Here is a 21,270-nt window from a genome sequence, read left to right as displayed (position 1 = left end):
ACCTGGGTGGCTCAGTAGGTTGAGCCACTGTCTCTTGCTTTTGGCTCAGGTCATAATCCCAGGGTCGTGGGATGGAGCCCCGTGCTGAGTGTGGAGCCTGCTTAAGAGTCTCTCTCTCTCCCTTGGTGTGCCAGGGGTCTCAGTAGGTTAAGCGTAGGACTCTTGACTTTGGCTCAGGTCATGATCTCACAGATCATAGGTTCTAGCCCCAGTCCGGCTCCGCACGCGGGCAGTTAAGAGCCTGCTTGGGATTGTCTCCCGGCCTCCACTTCTGCCCCGCCCCTGCTCTCTCTCTCTCTCAAAATAAATAAATTAAAAAAAAAAAAAAAAAAAAAAGATTCTCTCTCTCTCTCTTTCCCTCCCCCTCTCGCGCACGTGCTCCCTCTCTCTCTCACTCAAAAAAACAAAACCCAAAAAACTTGGTGGGACATCCAAGCTGCTACTTTGACAGATTCAGAGGTGTAGGTGATCAGGAAAAGGATTTGAGCAGGTAGGTCAAAAATGCCTCCTTGCGGTGGGGGTGGGGTGGGGTGGGGTGGAGGAGGTCTTCATCCAGCTAGGTGGAGCTGGCCAGGCAGGGACAAGGGAAGACAGGCAGAATGGAATGGAGTCACATAACAGGACGAAGAAAGACTGAATGGCGGTTGGCTGGGCTGCAGCCTTGATCGCCAAGATAAGGACATGGGGTTTACACCAAGTCCCAAAGCCTAACTTTGGCCCACCGTCCGCGTGGGCAATTGCTTAGGCGTCACTGGCCGGCCACACTCTGCAGCCACCCCAGCGAGCCACCCCTTCCGCATCTCCGCCCACTTTCCCCAACAGCCAGTCGCTGACGCTGAAGCGCATCCAGGAGCCGCCCCAGCCAATCGCGGTTGGGGGTGGGGGAAAGTGAAGCTGAGGACCAATAGGAACTCCACCATTGCAACGAAAGGACCAATGGTTACCTGCGACGGGTCACAGCGGCGGCCAATGACTATGCCCATTTCAGGTGGCCAATAGGAGGCGGTGTCTCGGCGGCAATTTGGCGGCGGCTGCCCTTGGCTGTGGGGCGGGGTCCCGGGTCCTAGCCAGAGTCCGGGAAAGGGTGAGCCAGGTGCCGCCGGGAGGTCTTCTAGAGGGAAGCGGCCGGCGGGAGGCGCGGCTGGAGGCGGGGAGCGGGCGGAGGGGGAGAGGGGGTTGCGGGGAGGGGAGGGGAGGGGGGAGTGGCTGCGCTTGGCCGGTGGGCGGGCGGGGCGGGGGACGGTGAGGATAGCAACACCCGCTGCCTTGTGACTGGTCAATGGTGGGTGCACCTCGTGGTTCCTACCCCTGCCAGCGAAGTTTCGAGGTTTGGGTGTTTGTTTGGGTGGGGGTGGGGGGGGGGCGGTGCGGACTTCCTGGGTGGAGACCTCCCACCCCATTTGCAAAGCTGGCTCTGGACCCGGTGGGAATGAGGAAGGAGGAAATGGACGTCCCCACCATATTTTCTCAAATGTTAACACATAATAATAGCGAATATTTATTAAGTACTTACAGCCTGCCAGGCCCTGTGCTGAGCGCCCTCCCTGCCTCATCTCATTGAATCCTCCCAACAACGCTTTGAGGGAGGAGAGGCTGTTATATGCCCATTTTCCAGATGAGGAAACAGGCTCAGAGAGGGGCTGATTGCTGAGGAATCTGACATTGTGCTATGACGACATTCTCTTCTCCGGATCACTGTTTATCTTAAAACTGGAGGACTTGGAGGCCTGAGGCCCGGGCCTGGCTCCAGAAAAAACCCCACAGCTGGACTGAAGGGAGAAAATGAAACACAACCTGTCCTAGGCTCAGGGGAGTCGGCAGTACCTGGGGTTACTCACCGGGGTAGATGTGGGAGGCAGGAATCTTGGCCTGTAAGAGAAGGACGATGGAAGCAATAATAATGGTTTTATTCTTGTTTTTGTCATATTTGTTATTTTTTCATGCCTGCATTAAGGGCTGAGCTGTGATGTTACAACCATCTTTTCATGGCAATGCTCCCAACATCTCCATTTTCCAATGGGGAAACTGAGGCCCAGTGTGGCTAAGTGCCTTGTCTGATTTGACACGGAGAGATCCAAGATTTGCCCCCCTGGTCTGTTTCACCACACCTGCCTGCCTGTTGATTTTGGGAAGGTGGGTTCAAAACAGGTTTTTATATTGGTGCAAACCTGTCCAATAAAGGGGTTCATTATTGTTCATGACAGATCTAATGGGTGCGGGCATGTTCTCTAACTCCATCAAACAGATGTAGAAACAGGCTCAGGGAGGGGAATTGGGTGTCTGAGGTCATACAGAGAGGGGGTTCCAGAATCTTCCCCTCAGGCCTCAGCCTGGATGAGTGGAAGGTTGAGGGGACGTCAGGTCAAGGTCTGGGGGCTGATGGCCTGTCTCTTCCCAGCCAAGCCAGCTGTCAAGAGCATGCCTCTGTGCCGTTGGGGTGCCACCACCAGGGACAGCAGGCCTGATGGGGATGAGGCTCAGCCCATGGTCTCCAGGGGAGGCCTAAAGGTCCTTCTGCACTGGGCTGGCCCTGATGGCGGGGACCCCTGGGTCACCTTCAGCGAGGCCACACTGACCGCAGAGGAGGTCTGCATCCACATCGCACACAAAGTCGGTGAGTCTGGGGCATCGGCCATGTGGTGGGGGTGGGGGGTGAGGGTGCTGAGAGCAGCAGCTGGGCCCATCCATCCATCCATCCTTCTGCCCATTCGAATATTCAGCAGACATCGAGTGAGGAACTGTAGTGTGCCAGCCCCAAATCACCGCCTTTGGAGAGCTGATATTCCAATAGGAAAACCAGCAAGGAACACAATGAATAGGAAACAGCAGAGATGGCTGATGGAGAAAAATAAAAAATTCAGGAAAGGCCACTTGGCTGGCTCAGTTGGTAGAGCATGTGACTCTTGACCTCAGGGTTGTGAGTTCAAGCCCCAGGTTGGGTGTAGAGATTACTTAAGAAAAAAAATCAGGGGCGCCTGGGTGGCTCAGTCGGTTAAGTGGCCGACTTCGGCTCAGGTCATGATCTCGCGGTCCGTGAGTTCGAGCCCCGCGTCGGGCTCTGTGCTGACAGCTCAGAGCCTGGAGCCTGTTTCGGATTCTGTGTCTCCCTCTCTCTGACCCTCCCCTGTTCATGCCCTGTCTCTCCCTGTCTCAAAAATAAATAAAACGTTTAAAAAAAATTAAAAAAAAAAATCAGGAGAGAGGGAGGGAGCCACAGGGATGTCTAGGGGGAGATGGTACACGACAGAGGGAACCGCATGTGCAAAAGCCCTGAGGTGGGAATTTGCCAGAGACAGCAAGGAGGCTGACATGCCTGTAGCAGAGTGAGTGGAGGGGAGGCAGGACTAAGCGAGGGCAGGGAGGTGATGGGGGCAGGTCAGGCAGGGCTTGGTGGGCCTCAGGGAGGACTTGGGACTTTACCCCAAGTGAGGTGGTTGCTATGGAGGACCGTGAACAAAGGAGGGACGTGACTGGACTCAGGTATCCTAGGTGCTCTCTGGCTGCTCTGTGGGGAATAGACTGGTGGAGGAGGGTGGGTGCGGGGAGACCAGGGTGGCGGTGACCTCCAGCTGGGGGATATGGGGGAGAGGTCAGCCAGGGCTAGATCTTACGGTGCCTTAAATGCCAGAGGGAGGAGTTCGTAGTTTACGCTTTTCTCCCGAGAGCCGTAAGGAACTATGGAATGGCCGAGAACCTACAGTAGAGGTACCAAATGTAATTTTTTGGGAAAGTTTGATTTATTTATTTATTTTGAGAGAGAGAGAGAGAGAGAGAACGTGCATGAGCAGCGAAGAGGGGCAGAGGGGGAGAGAGAGAAAGAGAGAGAATCCCAAGCAGGCTCCATGCTCAGCATGGAGCCCAATGTGGGGCTTGATCCCACAACCCTGGGAACATGACCTGAACCTAGTCAAGAGTCAGTCGCTTAAGGGCGCCTGGGTGGCTCCGTCGGTTAAGCGTTCCACCTCAGCTCAGGCCATGATCTCACAGTCCGTGGGTTCGAGCCCCGCATCAGGCTCTGTGCCGACAGCTTGGAGCCTGAAGCCTGCTTTGGATTCTGTGTCTCCCTCTCTCTCTCTGCGCCTCCCCCACTCGCGCTCTGTCTCTCCCTCAAAAATAAAATAAAAACATTTTTTAAAAAAATTAAAAAAAGAGAGAGACGCTTAACCAACTGAGTCACCCAGGTGCCCCCAAAAGTGTAATTTTTTCTTCCAGAGAAGGAGAAGGTCTGTCCAGTGGGACTTTGCTTATTGGCCCCGTCTTCCAGGAAATTCTCTCAAACCTCCTTACCCACAGTCTGATGGGGGCCTAATGGTGGATATCTATCACACGTTGCACTTTCCCATTGGTGGCCGATTCTTCAAGAGCTCAGACAGGAGTGCCGGGTGATGTGACGCATGCCTGGCAGAAGGAACAGGATTTGTAAAGGGCCCAGACAGCCTGATCTTTGGAGGAAGCAAAAGACCTTAAGAGGGACTACATTGTGAGTTCTAAGAATTTGGTAAGGGAAGTAGGAATTGAAAGCGGAACCTTATTTGTCAGGGTCCAGGTCATGGTTATTCTGTGCTGAGGGGGCTGGGCTTTCTCATGGGGCAATGGGGAGCCGTGGAAAGTTCAAGCCAGAGAGCAAAACAGATTGGTTCTTTAGGAAGCTGTCTCTCAGGGAGGCATTCTCCTTCTGCGGGAGGCAGTACACTTGGACACAGCGACCTTGAAGAGCGATTTGCATCATCCCACACAGTTCCACTCCTAGATGGGTACTTTACGGTCGCTCCGCTCATATGTTTTAGGAGACGCGTTCCAGAATGTTTGGAGCTGCTTCATTTATTTTAGTGAAGGATGGGAGGCTGTCTCAGAGTCCCTCTGTAGGAGAATGCATAAATTGCAGTCAGGTTGAATGCTGAAATGTTCTATAGTCAGGAAAAAGGAATTTCACCAAAGTTACACATGTCATGTGGGAAGTTTTTTTAAAAATTTATTTAAGAGATTTTTGATGTTTATTTATGTTTGAGAGAGAGGGAGAGGGAGAAAAAATGTGAATGGGGGAGGGACAGAAAGAGAAGGAGACACAGAATCTGAAGCAGGCTCTAGGCTCTGAGCGGTCGGCCCAGAGCCCGATGCGGGGCTCGAACTCATGGACTGCGAGATCATGACCTGAGCTGAAGTCGGATGCTCAACCGACTGAGCCACCCAGATGCCCCATTTTTTATTTTAATTTTTATTTATTTTTTAATCTCTACACCTAACACCGGGCTACAAACTCATGACCCCGAGATCAAGAGTCACACGCTCTACCAACTGAGCCAGCCAGGCACCCTTCATGTGTGAGGTTTTAAAACCTATTGTAACTTGAAAAAGCAGGGGCACCTGGGGGTTTAGTCGATTAAGCATCTGACTTTGGCTCAGGTCGTGATCTCGCCCTTCTGAGTTCAAGCCCCGCATTGGGTTTGCGGCTGTCAGCGCAGATCCCACTTTGGATCCTCTCTCTCCCCTCTCTCTCAGAAATAAATAAACATTAAACAAAAAAATAAGAGGGGAGCCTGGGTGGCTCAGTTGGTTACGTGTCCAAATTTGGCTCAGGTCATGATCTCGTGGTTCGTGAGTTGGAGCCCCGTGTCGAGCTCTGGGCTGACAGCTCAGAGCCTGGAGCCTGCTTCGGATTCTGTGTCTCCCTCTCTCTCTGCCCCTCCCCGCTCATGCTCTGTCTCTCCCTCCTTCAAAAATAAATAAACGTTAAAAGGGCAGGATGCCTGGGTAGCTCAGTTGGCTAAGCGTCCGACTTTGGCTCAGGTCATGATCTCACGGTTTGTGGGTTTAACCCCCACGTAAGCTGTCAGCTCAGAGCCTAGAGCCTGCTTCGAATTCTGTGTCTCTGATTCTGTGTCTCTGTCTCTCTCTACCCATCCTCTGCTCGTGCTCTCTCTCTCTCTCTCTCTCTCTCAAAAAATGAATAAAGGTTAAAACAATTTTTTTTAAACTTTTTTTAACGTTTATTTATTTTTGAGACAGAGAGAGACAGAGCATGAACGGGGGAGGGTCAGAGAGAGAGGGAGACACAGAATCTGAAACAGGCTCCAGGCTCTGAGCCATCAGCCCAGAGCCCGACGCGGGGCTCGAACTCACGGACCGCGAGATCATGACCTGAGCCGAAGTCGGCCGCTTAACCGACTGAGCCACCCAGGCGCCCCTAAAACAATTTTTTAAATAAATAAAAATTTTAAAAAGGAAAAGAAAATTGTAGGGGCGCCTGGTTGGTTTAGATGGTTAAGCCTCCAACTCTTGGTTTCGTCTCAGGTCAGGATCTCACAGTTTGTGGGTTCAAGCCCTGCACTGACAGCGCGGAGCCTTCTTAGGATTCTCTCTCCCTTTCTCAGCCCTTCCCTGGCTGCTCACTCGCTCGCTCGCTCTCTCTCAAAAAATAAATAAACATTAAAAATTGAAAAAAAAACAAATTCTAGAAGGACACCTATAGTGTAATATTAGATTTAGAGCTTATAACACTTGAGACTAGGTCATAGAGGATATGGAAATGATAAACTCTGTTTCAGGAGTATGGGTACCTCTTTACAGGAGGAGAAAGGAAGAGAATGTAGGCAGAGGCTTCCATTGTAGCAGTCAAGTTTTAGGTCTTTATCTTGTCTCTGTACTTTGGTGATTATAAATGATTCCGGATGGACTATCTTAGATGAAAATATTAAGTGACGTGTGTAAAAGGATGCCTTGGGTGGCCGGTGTGGGAAACAACAGCAAGTCTGGAGGCTGGACTAGGGCTGGGCTTTGGATCGGAAGGAACCCGGGGAGATTGGAGGATGCGGACAGAACAGGCCTTGTGACCCGTCTGATGTGGGGTGCTGGGGGGGAGTTGAGGACAAGGACCAAGTCCTAGTTTAAAGAACTGGGCAGACAAGAGGCGGGTCTGGGGACCTGAGACAAGATCTCTTTGAAACAAGGCACATCTAAGAGGGCTCTGGCATCCAGGGGGAGACAGCCAGGAGGCAGGTGGCTCTTCCCCCGGGGCTGGAGTTCAGAGCGAGACCAGGCAGAGTGCCAGCAGTTTGTAGAGTTGGGTGGGTCAGTCTAGGATAGGTTCTCGCTCTAGGAATGGCAGCCTCCCAAATTTTCCTGGGTCAAGGGCAGCAAAGGTTTACCTAAAATCTAATGCAGGTTGAATGATTCACTTCTATCTTGTAGCTTCGGCACAAGGGGTCTCCACCACCCCTGTGACAGGGAAGATGCGAGACAGTTTATTTCCTGGCCTGGGAATCTGCGTCTCCCTTCCGCCAACATCCCGTTGTCCAGAAACCAGGATAGGAAATCTTGTCTGTGAAGCCGCAGCATGGTCAACATGTTGCATTGCGCTCGATGTGCAGGAGGAGCAGAGGGGAGGGAGGGGAGGAAGGGGAGGGGAGGGCCGGGCCTATGAGGGGGTCCACAAGGCAGATGGCAGCAGCTGCGGACTCCTCATCTTGTTTCTTCCCTGTTCCAGGCATCACTCCATCCTGCCTCAATCTCTTCGCCCTCTTTGATGCCCAGGCCCAGGTGTGGCTGCCCCCAAACCACATCTTGGAGGTCTCCAGAGACATGAACCTGACATTGTACTTCCGCATGAGGTGGGTGAAGGCCCCTCGGAAGTCTCGCCCCCTTTTGTTCTGCCCACCTCGTTCCCCCGCTCCCCACCTTCCTGGAGCTGATCTGAGTCCACGCTAAGGCCCCAGCTGTTCCCCCTCCCTCCCCTCTTGCAGGTTTTATTTCCGGAACTGGCACAGCATGAATCCTCAGGAGCCGGCCGTGTACCGCTGTGGGCCCACCAGGGCCAAGTCTTCTTCGGAACAGGCAGAGCAGGGCGTGCAACTCCTGGACCCAGCCTCCTTTGAGTACCTCTTTGAGCAGGTGTGTGCAGGGCTGCTGGGGACGTGGGGCTGTTTGTGAGGGACCCAGGGGTAGCTGAGGAGCCCCACTTCCCTCCCCAGTTCACTAAAGCGAATAGGTTTCAGCCCTTGCCGTCTGGGATCCTTTGGCTGTCTGAACCAAAGGGTTCTGAGACAGGATTGCGTGGGAGAGAGTGCTGTGATCAATTAGTGATGTCTGCCACAGGCCGAGGGTGGGGCAGAGGAGGCATGTCTGCTGCGTATTTGGCCTTTCCAGAAAATGGGGGTTCCCTCCCATCCCGAAAGTGGACAGAAGCCAGAGAGGGAACAGGTTTTCATGCCTCCCTTTCTGCCCGCTCCCCCCACCCACCCAGGGCAAGCACGAGTTTGTGAATGATGTGGCACCACTGTGGGAGCTGTCGAGCGAGGAGGAGATCCACCATTTTAAGAACGAGAGCCTGGGCATGGCCTTTCTGCACCTCTGCCACCTCGCCCTTTGCCATGGTATCCCCCTGGAGAAGGTGGCCAAGAAGATCAGGTGTCCGGGAATGGGGCGGGGACAGGTATCTGGGAGTCACGGTAGACCTTGCAGCCTGCAACGTCTTCATTCGGCAAACGCTTGTTCAGTGCCTGCCGTATGCTGGCGCTGGTGCCGGGTGCCGAGTGCCGAGGCCACAACAGTGAACGAGTCAGACAAACATCACTGTCCTCTCGGAGCTCACGTCTGGTCAAGGAGCCAGGCAGCACACACAACGGCAAAAGCGAAAGGTCCAGGGTTTCAGGTGATGCTACACGCAGAGGGGAAAAAATTAAGCAGGAAGGGAGGAAGAAGGAGAAGGTAGCATTCAGATTCCACGGTTTGAAGGAAGTGAAGGAGGGAGCGTGGTGCGTATCCGGGAGGAGGGCGTCCCGAACAGAGAGAACAGCCAGTGGGGAGACCCCGAGGCCTGGCAGATATGTTGGAGGATGTGTAGGTGGAGCAGAGTAAACTCGGAGAGTTCCTTAGAGTTCAAGGGGAGGAAGGACAGAGGAGCATGGGGAGCTGGGAGTGAGCTGTCCGCACCTCCATTGTTGTGAGGGCCTGGGTAATCCGGGTACACTGCCTGGAGGGGGCAGCGAGCTAAATGGATCCCACAAGACCAACAGTTCTTAAAGCACATGCCTTTCCATTTCTGTCATGTTATCACTCTGGAAGACCCAGGCTGGGACAACAAAGTCCAAGGTGCTTGGGAGCCCGGAGGGAGTACCCCCTCTAGCCTCGACATCAGAGAATGCTCCCTGGGAGAAGTGACATTTCTGCTAAGACCTGAAGTTTGAGTCAGCTTTGTCCAGATGTGGACTGTGTTGGCCAAGCATTCTAAGCAGAGGGAAAAGCGTACGCCAAGGCCCAGAGGCAGTAGGCGGCAGCAGCCTTCTTCTTGGAGATCTGAACTTGGAATATGGGGGCCTGAGTCCACCAGGCTGTAGTCAGGGGACCTTTCTCCCAAGGGCTCCAAGGAGCCCTGGGAAGCTTGGAAGTGGGGGCGAGAGGCAGCTAAAACCTCAAGCTTTTGGATCGCTCTGATCTAGGGGTGGGAGAGAGGGCTTGGGACATGGAGACTGAGGCTCAGAAATCTGTTAGCTAAGTGAGCTGTACTGGAGGTCAGATGCCGGACAGGCGGTGGGAGAAGAGGGGAGAGGATAAGGGTTTGTGAGGAGCAGAGGGGCCTCCCAGAGCTGTGCCTTTTGTCGATAATCATCATATCGGTGATAAAAACTAATCGTGACTTCTCCAGTAGTAACACCTGACGTTCACATAGGTCTTACCATGTGCCAGTCAGCAGCCCTCAGGCCTCAGGCCTGGAAGTGGGCCCCGTTTGATCCCACCCTATATATGAGAAGACCGAGCGCTTTAGGAGGTTGTCCAAGAGCTGGGATTTTAGCCCCATCGTCTGCTCCAGAATTCTGACACCGGCTGGCCTCCCTGTGCTGGCCCTTTATCGCGTTGCTCTCTTTCCCCCTGCACGACGGCCGGCCTGTTTTCTAGACGAGGCAGCTGAGGTTCGGAGAGGTTAGGCCGCTCACCCAGCGTGACGCGGCTCGGCCTGCAACCGGGCTCCTGACCGGCCCTTCCTGGTTGCCCCCCCAGCTTCAAGGACTGCATCCCGCGCTCCTTCCGGCTGCAGCTCCGGCGGCACAACGCGTTAACACGGCTGCGCCTACGGAGACTCTTCCGCAGGTTTGTGCGGGCCTTCCAGCCGGGCCACGTCTCCCAGCCGGTCATCATGGTCAAGTACCTGGCCACGCTGGAGCAGCTGGCACCCCGCTTCGGCACGGAGCGCGTGCTCGTGTGCCGGCTGGAGGAGCAGGCCCGGGCCGTGGGGGACCCCTGCTACGTCCAGGACGGGGGCCAGTCCCCCCCGGAGCCTGGGCCTGAATTGGCCCCCGGACCCCCTACTCATGAGGTGCTGGTGACAGGCACGGGTGGCATCCGGTGGCGGCCAGTCCAGGCAGAGGTGAGCAGAGTGCCTCTTCCATCCGGGGGCCCAGGTGGCTGGGGCTGGGCTTCCTGCTCAGCCTTGGCCTCCAAGGGTGGCTGCCGTGAGCCCTTTCCCCACATGGCGCTGGGGTGTGTGTCCCCTGGGGTGGATTTTTGGGGAGCAGCCTCTGTCTCCCCCCTAGGGACCTACTTTCTGAGGTCTGCATCTCTGAGGGACCCTCGTCTGGTACCTGGGGGCGAGAGGGCTCGGCTCCCCCTCTCTTCCTCCCTGAGGTTCTGTCTTCTGGCGTGTGTGTCTCTTGGGGGAAGGTCTCCGTCCCATCTGTGACACGGGGACTTAGGGGGATGCCTGAGGAGCCTGTCCCCGGGAAAACTGTGCGGGGGACTAAGCTGGCACGGCCCTGCTGGGTTTCCAGGGTCCCCGTGGCGATGGTTGCAGCAGGAACCCCCGTGCTGGCCCATCAGGGAAGAAAAGCAAGGCCCAGGAGGTGGGCAACCAGCCAGTGGACAGGCCTCAGGAAGCGCCGTGGGCCTACTTCTGTGACTTCCAGGACATCACCCACGTGGTGCTGAAAGAGCGCCACGTCAGCATCCACTGTCAGGACAAGTGCCTGGTGGGGCCCTGGGGCTGCGGGCCTGAAGCGGGGCGCGGGGGGCGCGTCTGGTCTGCGATGGCTGCCTGACGTCCCCCCACCCCCACCCCGGCCAGCAGGAGCTCACCCTGCCTTCCCGGGCTGTGGCCCTATCCTTGGTGTCGCTGGTGGACGGCTATTTCCGCCTGACGGCCGACTCGAGCCACTACCTGTGCCGGGAGGTGGCCCCTCCGCGGCTGGTGATGAGCATCCGGGATGGCATCCACGGGCCCTTGCTGTGAGTGCTGGGAGGGCGGCTGGGTGACATGGGGCGACGTGGGGCTGCCAGCCGGGCCGCAAGCTCCAGGGACGGTGAGGCTTGAACGAGGTGTTTGTATCGAGGTCTTCGCGTGCGTTCACATTAGTGTGTGTGTGTGTGCTCACCTCCGTGTGAGAGTATACACGTGCGAGCAAGCCTTCCTGTCTTAGTACATACCTACGCGTGTGAGCGCAGCTGTGAGTGTGGCCGTGTGTAAGCACACACGTGCACATGCATCTGTGCCTATGGCGTCCATGTGTGTACACGTGTGTGCATGCCCGTGGGTGCACACGTGTTCGCCTGTGTGGGTGCATGTGTGGGAGTGGATGCACGTGTGCACGCCTCGGGTTACAGGGGGAGAGAGGGTGCCTGCCGCGGCGTGGGCACGTGTCATGACAGTACCTGGGTCTGGGACTGTCACCACACGTTTAACGGCTCTTTGGGTGTGCGGCTGTGTTTTATGATTGCATATAAAATCGTCATTGCCTGTTTTTACGTGACGGGACGGGTGATCTTTGTGGAGCTGTAGGTTGGACAAACGCTAGTGGCCCTTCACATACATGCGTGTTTACATCCCCACAGGTGTGTGTGTGTGTGTCCTGGTAATTGTAGGTCACTGTCTGTGCAATTCTGTTCGGACATACGGGGCCAAGGACGTCAAGTGTCAGTACTTAAGTGGTCCTCAGACACGCGTGTGGCCATCCTGCATGCTCCTGGGTCAGGGTTTGTGACTCGCGGTTCGTCTGTGCCTCATACCTGTGCCTGGGCGGTCCTGCGCCATCTGCGGCCCCGGGACGGGCCATCGAGGTGTCTAAGAGGTCCGACGGCTCGGAGCCTGGTCTCTACCCCAGAGGAGGGTGAAGCGGCCATCCCACCTCCTGAGGGCCGTGGCTGTGCCATGTCCCAGCCGATGTGCACGGCCACCCGTCCTGGGGTCCGGGGGCCGCATCGGCGTGTGTCCTGGTCTGTTTGGGCGGCTAGGACAGTAGCATTGGCTGAGTGACGTAGAGGCAACGGATGTTTGGTTCTCATAGTTCCGGAAGCCGGAAGTCCAAGTTCAAGGTGCAGGCAGGTCCGGTGTTCAGTTGAGAGCCCCGCCTCCTGGGTCATAGACAGCCCTCTGGCTGGGTCCTCACGTGGAAGGGGCAGGCGAGCTCTCTGAGGTCCTTCTATAAGGGCACTGATCTTATTCATGGGCTTGCCACCCTCGTGACCTGATCACCTCCCAGAGGCCCCACTTCCTCACAGCGTCACCTTGGGGGTTAGGTTTCAGCACAGGAATTCCAGGGACACACGGACATTCAGTCTGTAGCAGCACGTGAGCCCCCGCACGCGTAGGTGTCTGGGCCTCTGTGGCTGCAGCCCACGTACTGCCTATCTGTGCTCACGACGTTGTCACCTCTGGGTCTGGGATATCGATGCCCCGTGCCACCACGTCATAACGGGTAAGCGGCTGCGTCTGTGACTGTTGTCCTATGAACGTGCGACAGACTATGTGCTGCGTGTCAAGGTGGCTGGCAGGGTGTGTGCCCATCCAGTGTCTGAATGCAGTTGACTGTGTGTGTGTTACCATGTTGGTGACACTGTCCAGCCGTTGTCACACACGAGCGTATGCCTCTTGTGGTACCTCTGTCGCCCCGGGAGTGTTCGTGTGCAAGACCGTGTCTAATTGGTACGCGTCTGTGTTCAGACTCAGCGTCTGCACGTAAGTGCCCGAGTCTGACATTTGTCAGGCTCGTTTGCCAGGGAGGTTTCGTGTGTCCTTGTGGCCAGGCGCGGGTCCAGCCGTACCCCGGGGTTCCCCGACACGCCCCCTTGTCTTCTACAGGGAGCCATTCGTGCTGGCCAAGCTGCGGCCCGAAGATGGCCTCTACCTCATCCACTGGAGCACCAGCCACCTCAACCGGCTCATCCTCACGGTGGCCCAGCGTGACCAGGTGGGCCTGGGGCGGGGGTCCCAGGCCGGGGCTGGGCGCGCTCCCTGCCTGGACCCCTGCTCACCGCCCCCACCCCTGCCACCTACCCCAGGCACCTGGCGGACAGCAGCTGCACCTCCGTAAATTCCCCATTGAGCTGCGGGCCGGGAGCTTCGAGCTGGAGGGCTGGGACCGCTCCTTCCCGAGCGTGCGGGAGCTGCGCACCGCCCTGCAGGGCTGCTCGCTGCGGGTCGGGGACGACTGTTTCTCCCTGCGCCGCTGCTGCCTGCCACGGCCCGGAGGTATGGTACGGGGAGCCGTGGGGGGGGGCGTCTCCCCCTGTGCCAGCCCACAGTGATGTCACTTCAACCCCCAGAGCTCTCCAACCTCATCATCATGCGTGGGTCTCGGGCCAGCCCTGGGCCACTCAACCTCAGCCAGCTCAGCTTCCACCGCGTCTGCCAGGATGACATTAGTCAGGTCCGTGCAGTCGGGGCTCCGGGGCACTGGGGAGGGCGGCCTCGAGCTGTTGTCATGGAGACGTTCTGTGCTTTGTCCCTCCAGCTGTCTCACTTGGGCCAAGGCACGAGGACCAATGTGTATGAGGGCATCTTACGGGTGGGGGAAAGAGGCCCCAAGGAGGGCACGGCAGATGGTGGGGACCCCCCCACGCCCAGTGGGGACCGTGGCCAGGAGCTACGAGTGGTACTCAAGGTGCTGGATCCCAGTCACCACGACATCGCCCTGGTGAGTGAGCACCGCCAGGGGCCAGGCGGCAGGATGGGGGGGACGGTCAGGGTCTGTGGCCACCTGACCTGCCCCACGTCCATAGGCCTTCTACGAGACAGCCAGCCTCATGAGCCAGGTCTCCCACGTGCACCTGGCCTTTGTGCACGGCGTCTGCGTGCACGGCTCTGAGAGTGAGTGGGTCCCCCGCCGCCCCCCGCTTTGCAGTCCCCACTTATACCCACTCCCTGGGTTGTACCCTGACCCTTGACCTGTGTCTTCACCCCTGACTCCACGCTCCACCTTGACTTATACCATGATCTCCAACTACACACCTCAAACTGTGGCTACTCGACCTTCAACCTGTACCCCACCCCCTGACTGTATCCCAACTCACTTTGCATCCTCATCCCTGACTATACCTTGACTTTTCCCTCTACTCCAGTACCTGGCTGCACCCTAACCCTTGACCTACACCCTGACTCCTGGCTGGATCCCTAGCCCACCCACCACCTGACACCCCTAGTCCCCGGCATCTCTCGACTCTCTGACCCCACTGGCATTGTGACCCCACGCAGACACCGGCACCGTTGGGCTCCCCAGTCCTCCCAGATCTCTTGCCTCCGCCCCTACCTCTACCCCTACCCTGTGTGTACCTCAAAACTCCACGTCCAGGGTGACCCCAGCTAGTAGTCGCCACATTCTCACCCCCACCTGTCCATTTCTCTGGCTTTCCCTCCAACGCGGGTCTGCACCCCGTGAGTGCCCCAATCTGGTGGGATCCTGTCAGCCCTTATGATGCCCCTGTCTTAACCTCCACACCCCACTCGCCTGTACCCACCCCCAGTTCCCCAGTGACATCCTCACGTTGTCACTTTACGTGTCAGCTTTCCCCGGCCCCACCCTGGACTCAGATGCCAGCGTTCACCTCTGCCTCACCCTGCACCCACATTGCCTACCCTCCATCCCGCATTTCCCCTCACCCCAGCGTCACTCCCAAGTTGCCCCCCGGGCCTCTGTCCCGACACCTTCCCCACCCACAGTCCCAGCCCCCGTGTCCTACCACCTGTGCCCTGGAGGGTGGAGGCAGGTGGGCAGCCCCTGCTGGGCCTTTGCAGACATCATGGTGACAGAGTACGTGGAGCACGGACCCCTGGATGTGTGGCTGCGGCGGGAGAGGGGCCACGTGCCTGTGGCCTGGAAGGTGGCAGTGGCCCAGCAGCTGGCCAGCGCTCTCAGCTACCTGGTGCGTGCTCGTGGGTGGGGCCTGGGTCGATGGGAGCGCCAGGGTGGCCTCAGCATTGGGTGTGGAGGCCTCAACACGTTATTTAATCCACACACTGGCCCTGGGGGATCTTTCCATGAACGTGTCCTGCTCACACACCCCTGTGGCTCCCATCTCCCCCAAGAGAACACCTCACCTCTCTATAGTGTCTGAGATCCCGTGGGGCTTGGCCTCAGTGGCCTCTGTCACTCTTGCCATTCATCCCCGCTCCTCCTGGCCTAGTCACCCCAGTTTCCAGAGCACCTCTGTGTGCCAGGCTCTGTCCTCGTCCCTGAGGACACAATGGAGAACAAAACAAAAGTCTCTGTCGTTAGGGAGCTGGGCACTTAGTTGGGAGGAACAAACAAATAATAATTAACTACATTGCGTAGTGTTTTAGGAAGTCGTAAGAACTACGGGGGGAAAAGCAGGGTCTGGGGAAGAAGCAAAGGTTTAAATAGATGGGTGGGGGAAGGCCTCACTAAGGTGACCTGGCGGTGAGGAAGGGAGTCCCGAGGGTATCTGGGTAAGTGCATTCTGGGAAGAAGGAATAGCCAGCCTAGAGGCCCTGGGGAAAGAGCTCCCCGGGCTTGGTTAGAGGAGAGCAGTTGGACCTGACCGGAAGTTTGGCCCCAGCTCTGGGAAAACTGGAAGGACCTACTAGGTGCCTAGTGCAACCTGGTCCCAATGACCACGTATTTGGATCCCCACGATGACCATGATCGTTTTATGGGTTTTGTGGTGTATTTGACCTCGGTTATTTCTTTCACGTGGGCCGTCCCTGTGGAGACCACATGGATGGGACTGGGGGCAGCATCTACAGCGCCCCCCCCCCCTTGGCCATGCCCCCTTTCCACCCTACCACAGGAAGACAAGAGCCTGGTTCATGGTAATGTGTGTGGCCGGAACATCCTGCTGGCACGGCTGGGACTGGCGGAGGGCACCAGCCCCTTTATCAAGCTGAGCGATCCCGGTGTGGGCCTGGGTGCCCTTTCCAGGGAGGGTGAGGACCCGGGCAGGGCTGGGTTCAGGGACAGGCTTCCCCCCGCTCTTTTCACCCTTGGTGACTTCTGACCCTGGCTCCAGAGCGGGTAGAGAGGATCCCCTGGACAGCCCCCGAGTGCCTGTCAGGTGGGGCCAGCACCCTAACCACTGCAGCTGACAAATGGGGCTTTGGTGTCACCCTCCTGGAGATCTGCTTCGACGGGGAGGCCCCTCTGCAGGGCCGCGGCCCTTCCGAGGTATGTCCAGGGCTTGTCTGGGTCCGTCCTATAAAGGGGATTGGCACTTCCAAGATGTCCAGAGGGCATGTTCGGGGTCCAGAGCTGCCTCCCCTCTGGCTGTGTGGCCTCGTATCTCCGGGGCTCCATCAGGTTATCCGTCACTTGGGGTTAACCAGTCCCTACGTCATAAAGTCGTGACATACAGCAAATAAGTGACGTGTTTCGGTTTTAAGCAGAGCACCCGGGGCCGTGATGAGAGCAGCACAGGCTGTGGGGGTGAGGGAGTACCAGCGGACTCCCCGGAACCAGTTGAGGGGTCAGGCAAGGCTTCCCAGAGGAGGTTTAATCTAAGTGCAGAAATACTGCAGTGACCAGGCTCGGAAGCGCAGCCTAGGCCGAGGTCCCAGCATGTACGAAGGCCCCGAGGGTCTGGTGCGTTCAGATTGCTGCAGGAGCTTCCTGGAGGCAGACGGAGGAGGGGCTAGGCGCAGAGGTGGGTGGAAGCCAGGGCAGGAAGGGCCAAGTGTGAGGTGTTCGAGCACAGCACGCTCAGCTGGACTCGGGATCAAGTCCTGGCCCTGCAGTGGTGATCAAGTCTGCTTCCATTTGCCAAGCCTCAGCTGCCGCATCTGTAAAATGGGAGTGACAAGAACAAGGACCTAGCTTGCTCTGAGAGCTTGACTGTTCTTTTGGAGAAGGGGACCAGGAGTGGGGGTGAGGGGTGGGCACTGACTCCTGTGGGTCCCCTTCCTGGCAGAAAGAGTGCTTCTACCAGAAGCAGCACCAGCTTCCTCAGCCCTCATGCCCGGAGCTGGCCACACTCACCAGCCAGTGCCTGACCTATGAACCAGCTCAGCGGCCCTCCTTCCGCACCATCCTGCGTGACCTCACTCAGCTGCAGCCCCAGAGTGAGCCCCACCCCCTTGCTGGGACCCCTGCTTATGCCTGCATGGTGCACCTGAGGTTTCTGCACAGGGACTCAGCATGCGTGCCCGTTTCGAATGCACTTAAGGCTGTACGGATGCCTGTGCTCCCCTTAAAGTCTTATGTAGGGAGAGCCACAACCTCTTTGGACAAATTAGGCCCTTGCAGCAACTCTCTTGCTTTTGCTTTCTCTCTTGATGTAATACCCTTTACCCAATCTAAGAACTTCCAGGCGTCAGTTTTGATGCAGTCAGTTCTGTATTTTGGACAAGAAGTGGAATTTTGCAGCTGTTGCAAAAAAGTTTCCTTATATTTGAGATCAGATGCTGGGGGAGCAGACACCTGCTTTCTGTGCCTCCAAGTAGTTGGAAGAGTTAGGGGTCCAGTGACACCCACTGTGACTCTTCCAGATCTTGCTGACATCTTGGCTGTGAACCCCGACTCGCCTGCGTCAGACCCCACCGTTTTCCACAAGCGCTATTTGAAAAAGATCCGGGATCTGGGCGAGGTGAGGGGGCTGGGGCAGGGCCCGGACTGTCAAAAGCCCTCCTGGTGGAGTAAAAAGGGTTTGGGTCAGAAGTTCATATGGGTAGGGCCTGGCCTAGGAGACCCTCAGCCTCAAAGGAGGCCCTGAGGATTTGAAAAGGAGGCCTAGGCCCCAAGGAGACCCCCTAACACGGAGTAGGTGGGGCCCAGGATTTTCCAAACAGACCCGACTGGAGTGGGTCCTGGGAAGCCGGGGCGGGGCCGACCCTCCTGCGTGCTCTGGGGCCAGGGTCATTTCGGCAAGGTCAGTCTGTATTGCTACGACCCGACTAACGACGGCACCGGCGAGATGGTGGCTGTGAAGGCCCTCAAGGCGGGCGGGGGCCCCCAGCTCCGCACTGGCTGGCGGCGGGAGATCGACATCCTGCGCACGCTCTACCACAAGCACATCGTCAAATACAAGGGATGCTGCGAGGACCAAGGTGGGCGGGGCTCGGCGGGCGGGGCCAGCAGGGCCTGGCCAATTACAGCTTCTGACTGGAGGACGCTCTCGGGTGGGGTGGTTGCGCCGGGGCTGCCTGCTTCCCACCTTGGCCCGCAGCTGCGGCCAGGACGGACGGGAGGGACCTTCGCTTCCGTCACCCGGGGATGTGGGGATGAGGTTTAGGCTGAGTTGTCCCACCTAAGGACCGGGCCTAGAGTGGCCGAGTCAGGGCCTCGCCTGGGGTGGGGCGGGGGCGCTGCGGGGCTCGGGATGGGCGGCCCCCGGCCCCGGGCTCCATCCCCGCCCCGCCCCGCCTTCTGCATCAGGAGAGAAGTCGGTGCAGCTCGTTATGGAGTACGTGCCTCTGGGCAGCCTCCGGGACTACCTTCCCCGGCACAACGTCGGACTGGCCCAACTGCTACTCTTCGCCCAGCAGATCTGTGAGGTGGGCCAGTGGCCCCTCCTCTTTGGCCTGGCCTGAGGGTCCCATACAGTCGGCTCACCAGTCCCCAGGCCTGGGCCGGCTCCCCACGTCCCCAGTTTCCATTCGCCTGGAATCTCTGTGCCCACTTGGGCACGCCCGGCAGCCCAGTCCCTCCCGATTGTCCCACCCCTGCCATCACCTCTCCTCCCTTTTGCTGGGCTCCGCTTGCCATCCTGCCTGCTCCTGCACCTGCTCCCCGCCATCCTGACCTGATCGCCCCCTCCCCTCCTGATCCTGGTCAAGACTCCTCAGGCTCTACCCCGCCCCACTGATCCCGGCCCCCCCTCCCCCCAGGGCATGGCCTACCTTCATGCACAGCACTACGTCCACCGAGACCTGGCTGCCCGCAACGTGCTGCTGGACAACGACAGGCTGGTCAAAATCGGGGACTTTGGCCTAGCCAAGGCTGTGCCTGAAGGCCATGAGTACTACCGCGTGCGCGAAGATGGGGACAGCCCCGTATTCTGGTGACCAGACAGGACCAGCTGAAGTGGGGTGTCAGGGTCACCTGGGGCCGACAGGGGGAAGGAGATAGATGCTGGGGTCTCAGATGACAGGGTCTGATCCCAGTGAAATTGCCCCCCCACCCCGGTGGGGCCCTAACTGGGACCAGAGAGCTCCCAAGCCCCAGGTAAGACTCTAACCTGGTTTGGCCCAAGGCCTGAGTGCCCCATCCCCCCAGGTATGCTCCAGAGTGCCTGAAGGAGTGTAAGTTCTACTATGCATCCGACGTCTGGTCCTTCGGGGTCACCATGTATGAGCTGCTGACCTACTGTGACTCCAGCCAGAGCCCCCCTTCGGTGAGAGACAGGCCCTCAGCCCCACCCCATTCCAGAGGAGTTAGAAAAGCATGCATTGGATTCCCAGCCCCTCCACTTTAGCAAGGGTTTAATCCCTAATCCCATGGGGTTCAAGCCACACGTTGCATTTAGAGATTACTTAAAAGTCTTTAAAAAAAAAAAAAAGATTCTGGATAGATAAAAACAGTTTGTAGAGAGACTTAATAGAAAACACCTGTTTCAGACTTCCTCTACGAATGTTAGTTACCTAACTTCTACAGTAACCCCAGCGGTAGATGTTACTGCCCTCTTTTACAGGTGGGTAAACCAAGGCCCAGGGAGATGAAGTCATAAGTGTAAAGTTCTGCCCCAAGAAGCAGCAGAGGTGGGGCTAGAAGCCTCTGTCTAGGCAGACACACCTCCTGAATAGACCTTGTCTTGTTTGGGGGTAGAAATTCATCGAGCTCATAGGCCTCACCCAAGGGCAGATGACGGTGCTGAGGCTCACTGAGCTGCTGGAACGAGGGGAGAGGCTGCCGCGGCCAGAGAAATGCCCTTGCGAGGTGAGCCCTCTCTCCCCCCATTCACCTCCCCGTCAGCCGGCTGCAGAAAGAGCAGCCGCCCCATTTCCAGTACTTTCCTCCCCAGATCTACCTCCTCATGAAGAACTGCTGGGAGGCAGAGGCCTCATTCCGCCCCACTTTCCAGAACCTCATCCCCATTCTCAAGACGGTCCAGGAGAAATACCAAGGCCAGGCCGCCTCAGTGTTCAATGTGTGCTGAAGCCTCTACCACCAGCTCTCAGGGCATTGGAGCAGACACCCAGGAGAGGGGCTCCCCGCCCCGAGAGGATCCCAAGGGGGAGAGGTCGGCCTCACCATTCCCTGTGCCTTATTCTGTCTGGAGACCCCACCTCTGTGAACGGACTTTCCTTATGTCTTAGTCCACTCGGGTTGCTTTACCAACACCTCTGGTGGGGGCGCTCACCAGCAAATGTATTTCTGACAGCTCTGGAGGCTGAGACATCCAAGATCAAGACACCAGCATGGTCACATTCTGGTGAAGGCCCTCTTGGTTCGTAGCCCACACCTGCTGGCTGTGTCCTCACAGGGTGGGAGAGGGCTAGGGAGCTCTCTGGAGTCTCTTTTGTAAAGGTTCTGAAGGTTCCACCCTCATGATCTAGCAGCTGCCAAAGGCCCACCTCCTAATACCATCACACTGAGCATTAGGATTTCAATGTAAGGATTCTGATGGGCGCTTGGGCGGCTCAGCTGCTTAAGTATCCGAGTCTTGATCTCAGCTCAGGTCTTGATCTCGGGGGTGTGAATTCAAGCCCTGCGTTGGGCTCTGCACCAGGCATGAAGCCTACTTTAAAAAAATTTTTTTTGAGGGGATGCACACCTTCAGACTATAGCACTTTCCGTGGTTATGAGCCTGGGGCAGACCCTGAGGGACCCAGGACCAGCAAGGACCTACTCAGGCCTTCGAATCCGATTTTTTTACCTCCCCGCCTCCCCCGCCAGCTCCTACCCTTAGGACCCACCATTTCCGCTAGCTGGTAATAAACTCCTATTTTCTCTGCTGGAGGCTGTGGTCCTTGGGCCCTTCTGCAAACACCTTGGGCAGCAGGTGTTTGCACCCCTGGGGATTGCAGCCGGAGCAAAGTTTCTGCAGAAAAAAACCTGGCTGAACTCTTTAAGCTTTGTTCACCTCGGAATCACCAGCAAGCAGCAGGCCAGTACCTGGAAC

The 21,270-nt window shown here is 57.3% G+C and overlaps 1 protein-coding gene across 3 annotated transcripts; it reads left to right on the top strand.

Annotated features, from left to right (window-relative positions):
• Nucleotides 1-1,051: 1,051 nt before the first annotated feature.
• On the top strand, nucleotides 1,052-20,848 carry TYK2 (tyrosine kinase 2). Of its 3 annotated transcripts, none has more exons than XM_042978141.1 (24): nucleotides 1,052-1,084; nucleotides 2,399-2,614; nucleotides 7,484-7,607; nucleotides 7,740-7,887; nucleotides 8,240-8,403; nucleotides 9,994-10,360; nucleotides 10,761-10,958; nucleotides 11,054-11,214; nucleotides 13,064-13,172; nucleotides 13,264-13,453; nucleotides 13,528-13,631; nucleotides 13,716-13,898; nucleotides 13,984-14,071; nucleotides 14,996-15,123; nucleotides 16,009-16,144; nucleotides 16,228-16,382; nucleotides 17,122-17,272; nucleotides 17,699-17,796; nucleotides 18,064-18,256; nucleotides 18,585-18,703; nucleotides 19,037-19,209; nucleotides 19,425-19,542; nucleotides 19,974-20,084; nucleotides 20,170-20,848. In XM_042978141.1, exons 2-24 carry the CDS (start codon nucleotides 2,419-2,421, stop codon nucleotides 20,302-20,304), a joined length of 3,549 nt encoding a protein of 1,182 aa, XP_042834075.1. In that variant the 5' UTR covers nucleotides 1,052-1,084; nucleotides 2,399-2,418; the 3' UTR covers nucleotides 20,305-20,848. The 3 variants fall into 3 exon arrangements, with proteins under 3 accessions (XP_042834075.1, XP_042834074.1, XP_042834073.1); XM_042978140.1 differs by lacking the exon at nucleotides 1,052-1,084 and adding an exon at nucleotides 1,352-2,133; XM_042978139.1 differs by lacking the exon at nucleotides 1,052-1,084 and having other exon boundaries at nucleotides 2,149-2,614; nucleotides 11,057-11,214.
• Nucleotides 20,849-21,270: the final 422 nt, after the last annotated feature.

Source organism: Panthera tigris, chromosome A2, assembly GCF_018350195.1.
Source record: "Panthera tigris isolate Pti1 chromosome A2, P.tigris_Pti1_mat1.1, whole genome shotgun sequence".
Taxonomy (NCBI): domain Eukaryota; kingdom Metazoa; phylum Chordata; class Mammalia; order Carnivora; family Felidae; genus Panthera; species Panthera tigris.
This window is presented reverse-complemented; position numbering and strand designations above follow the sequence as displayed.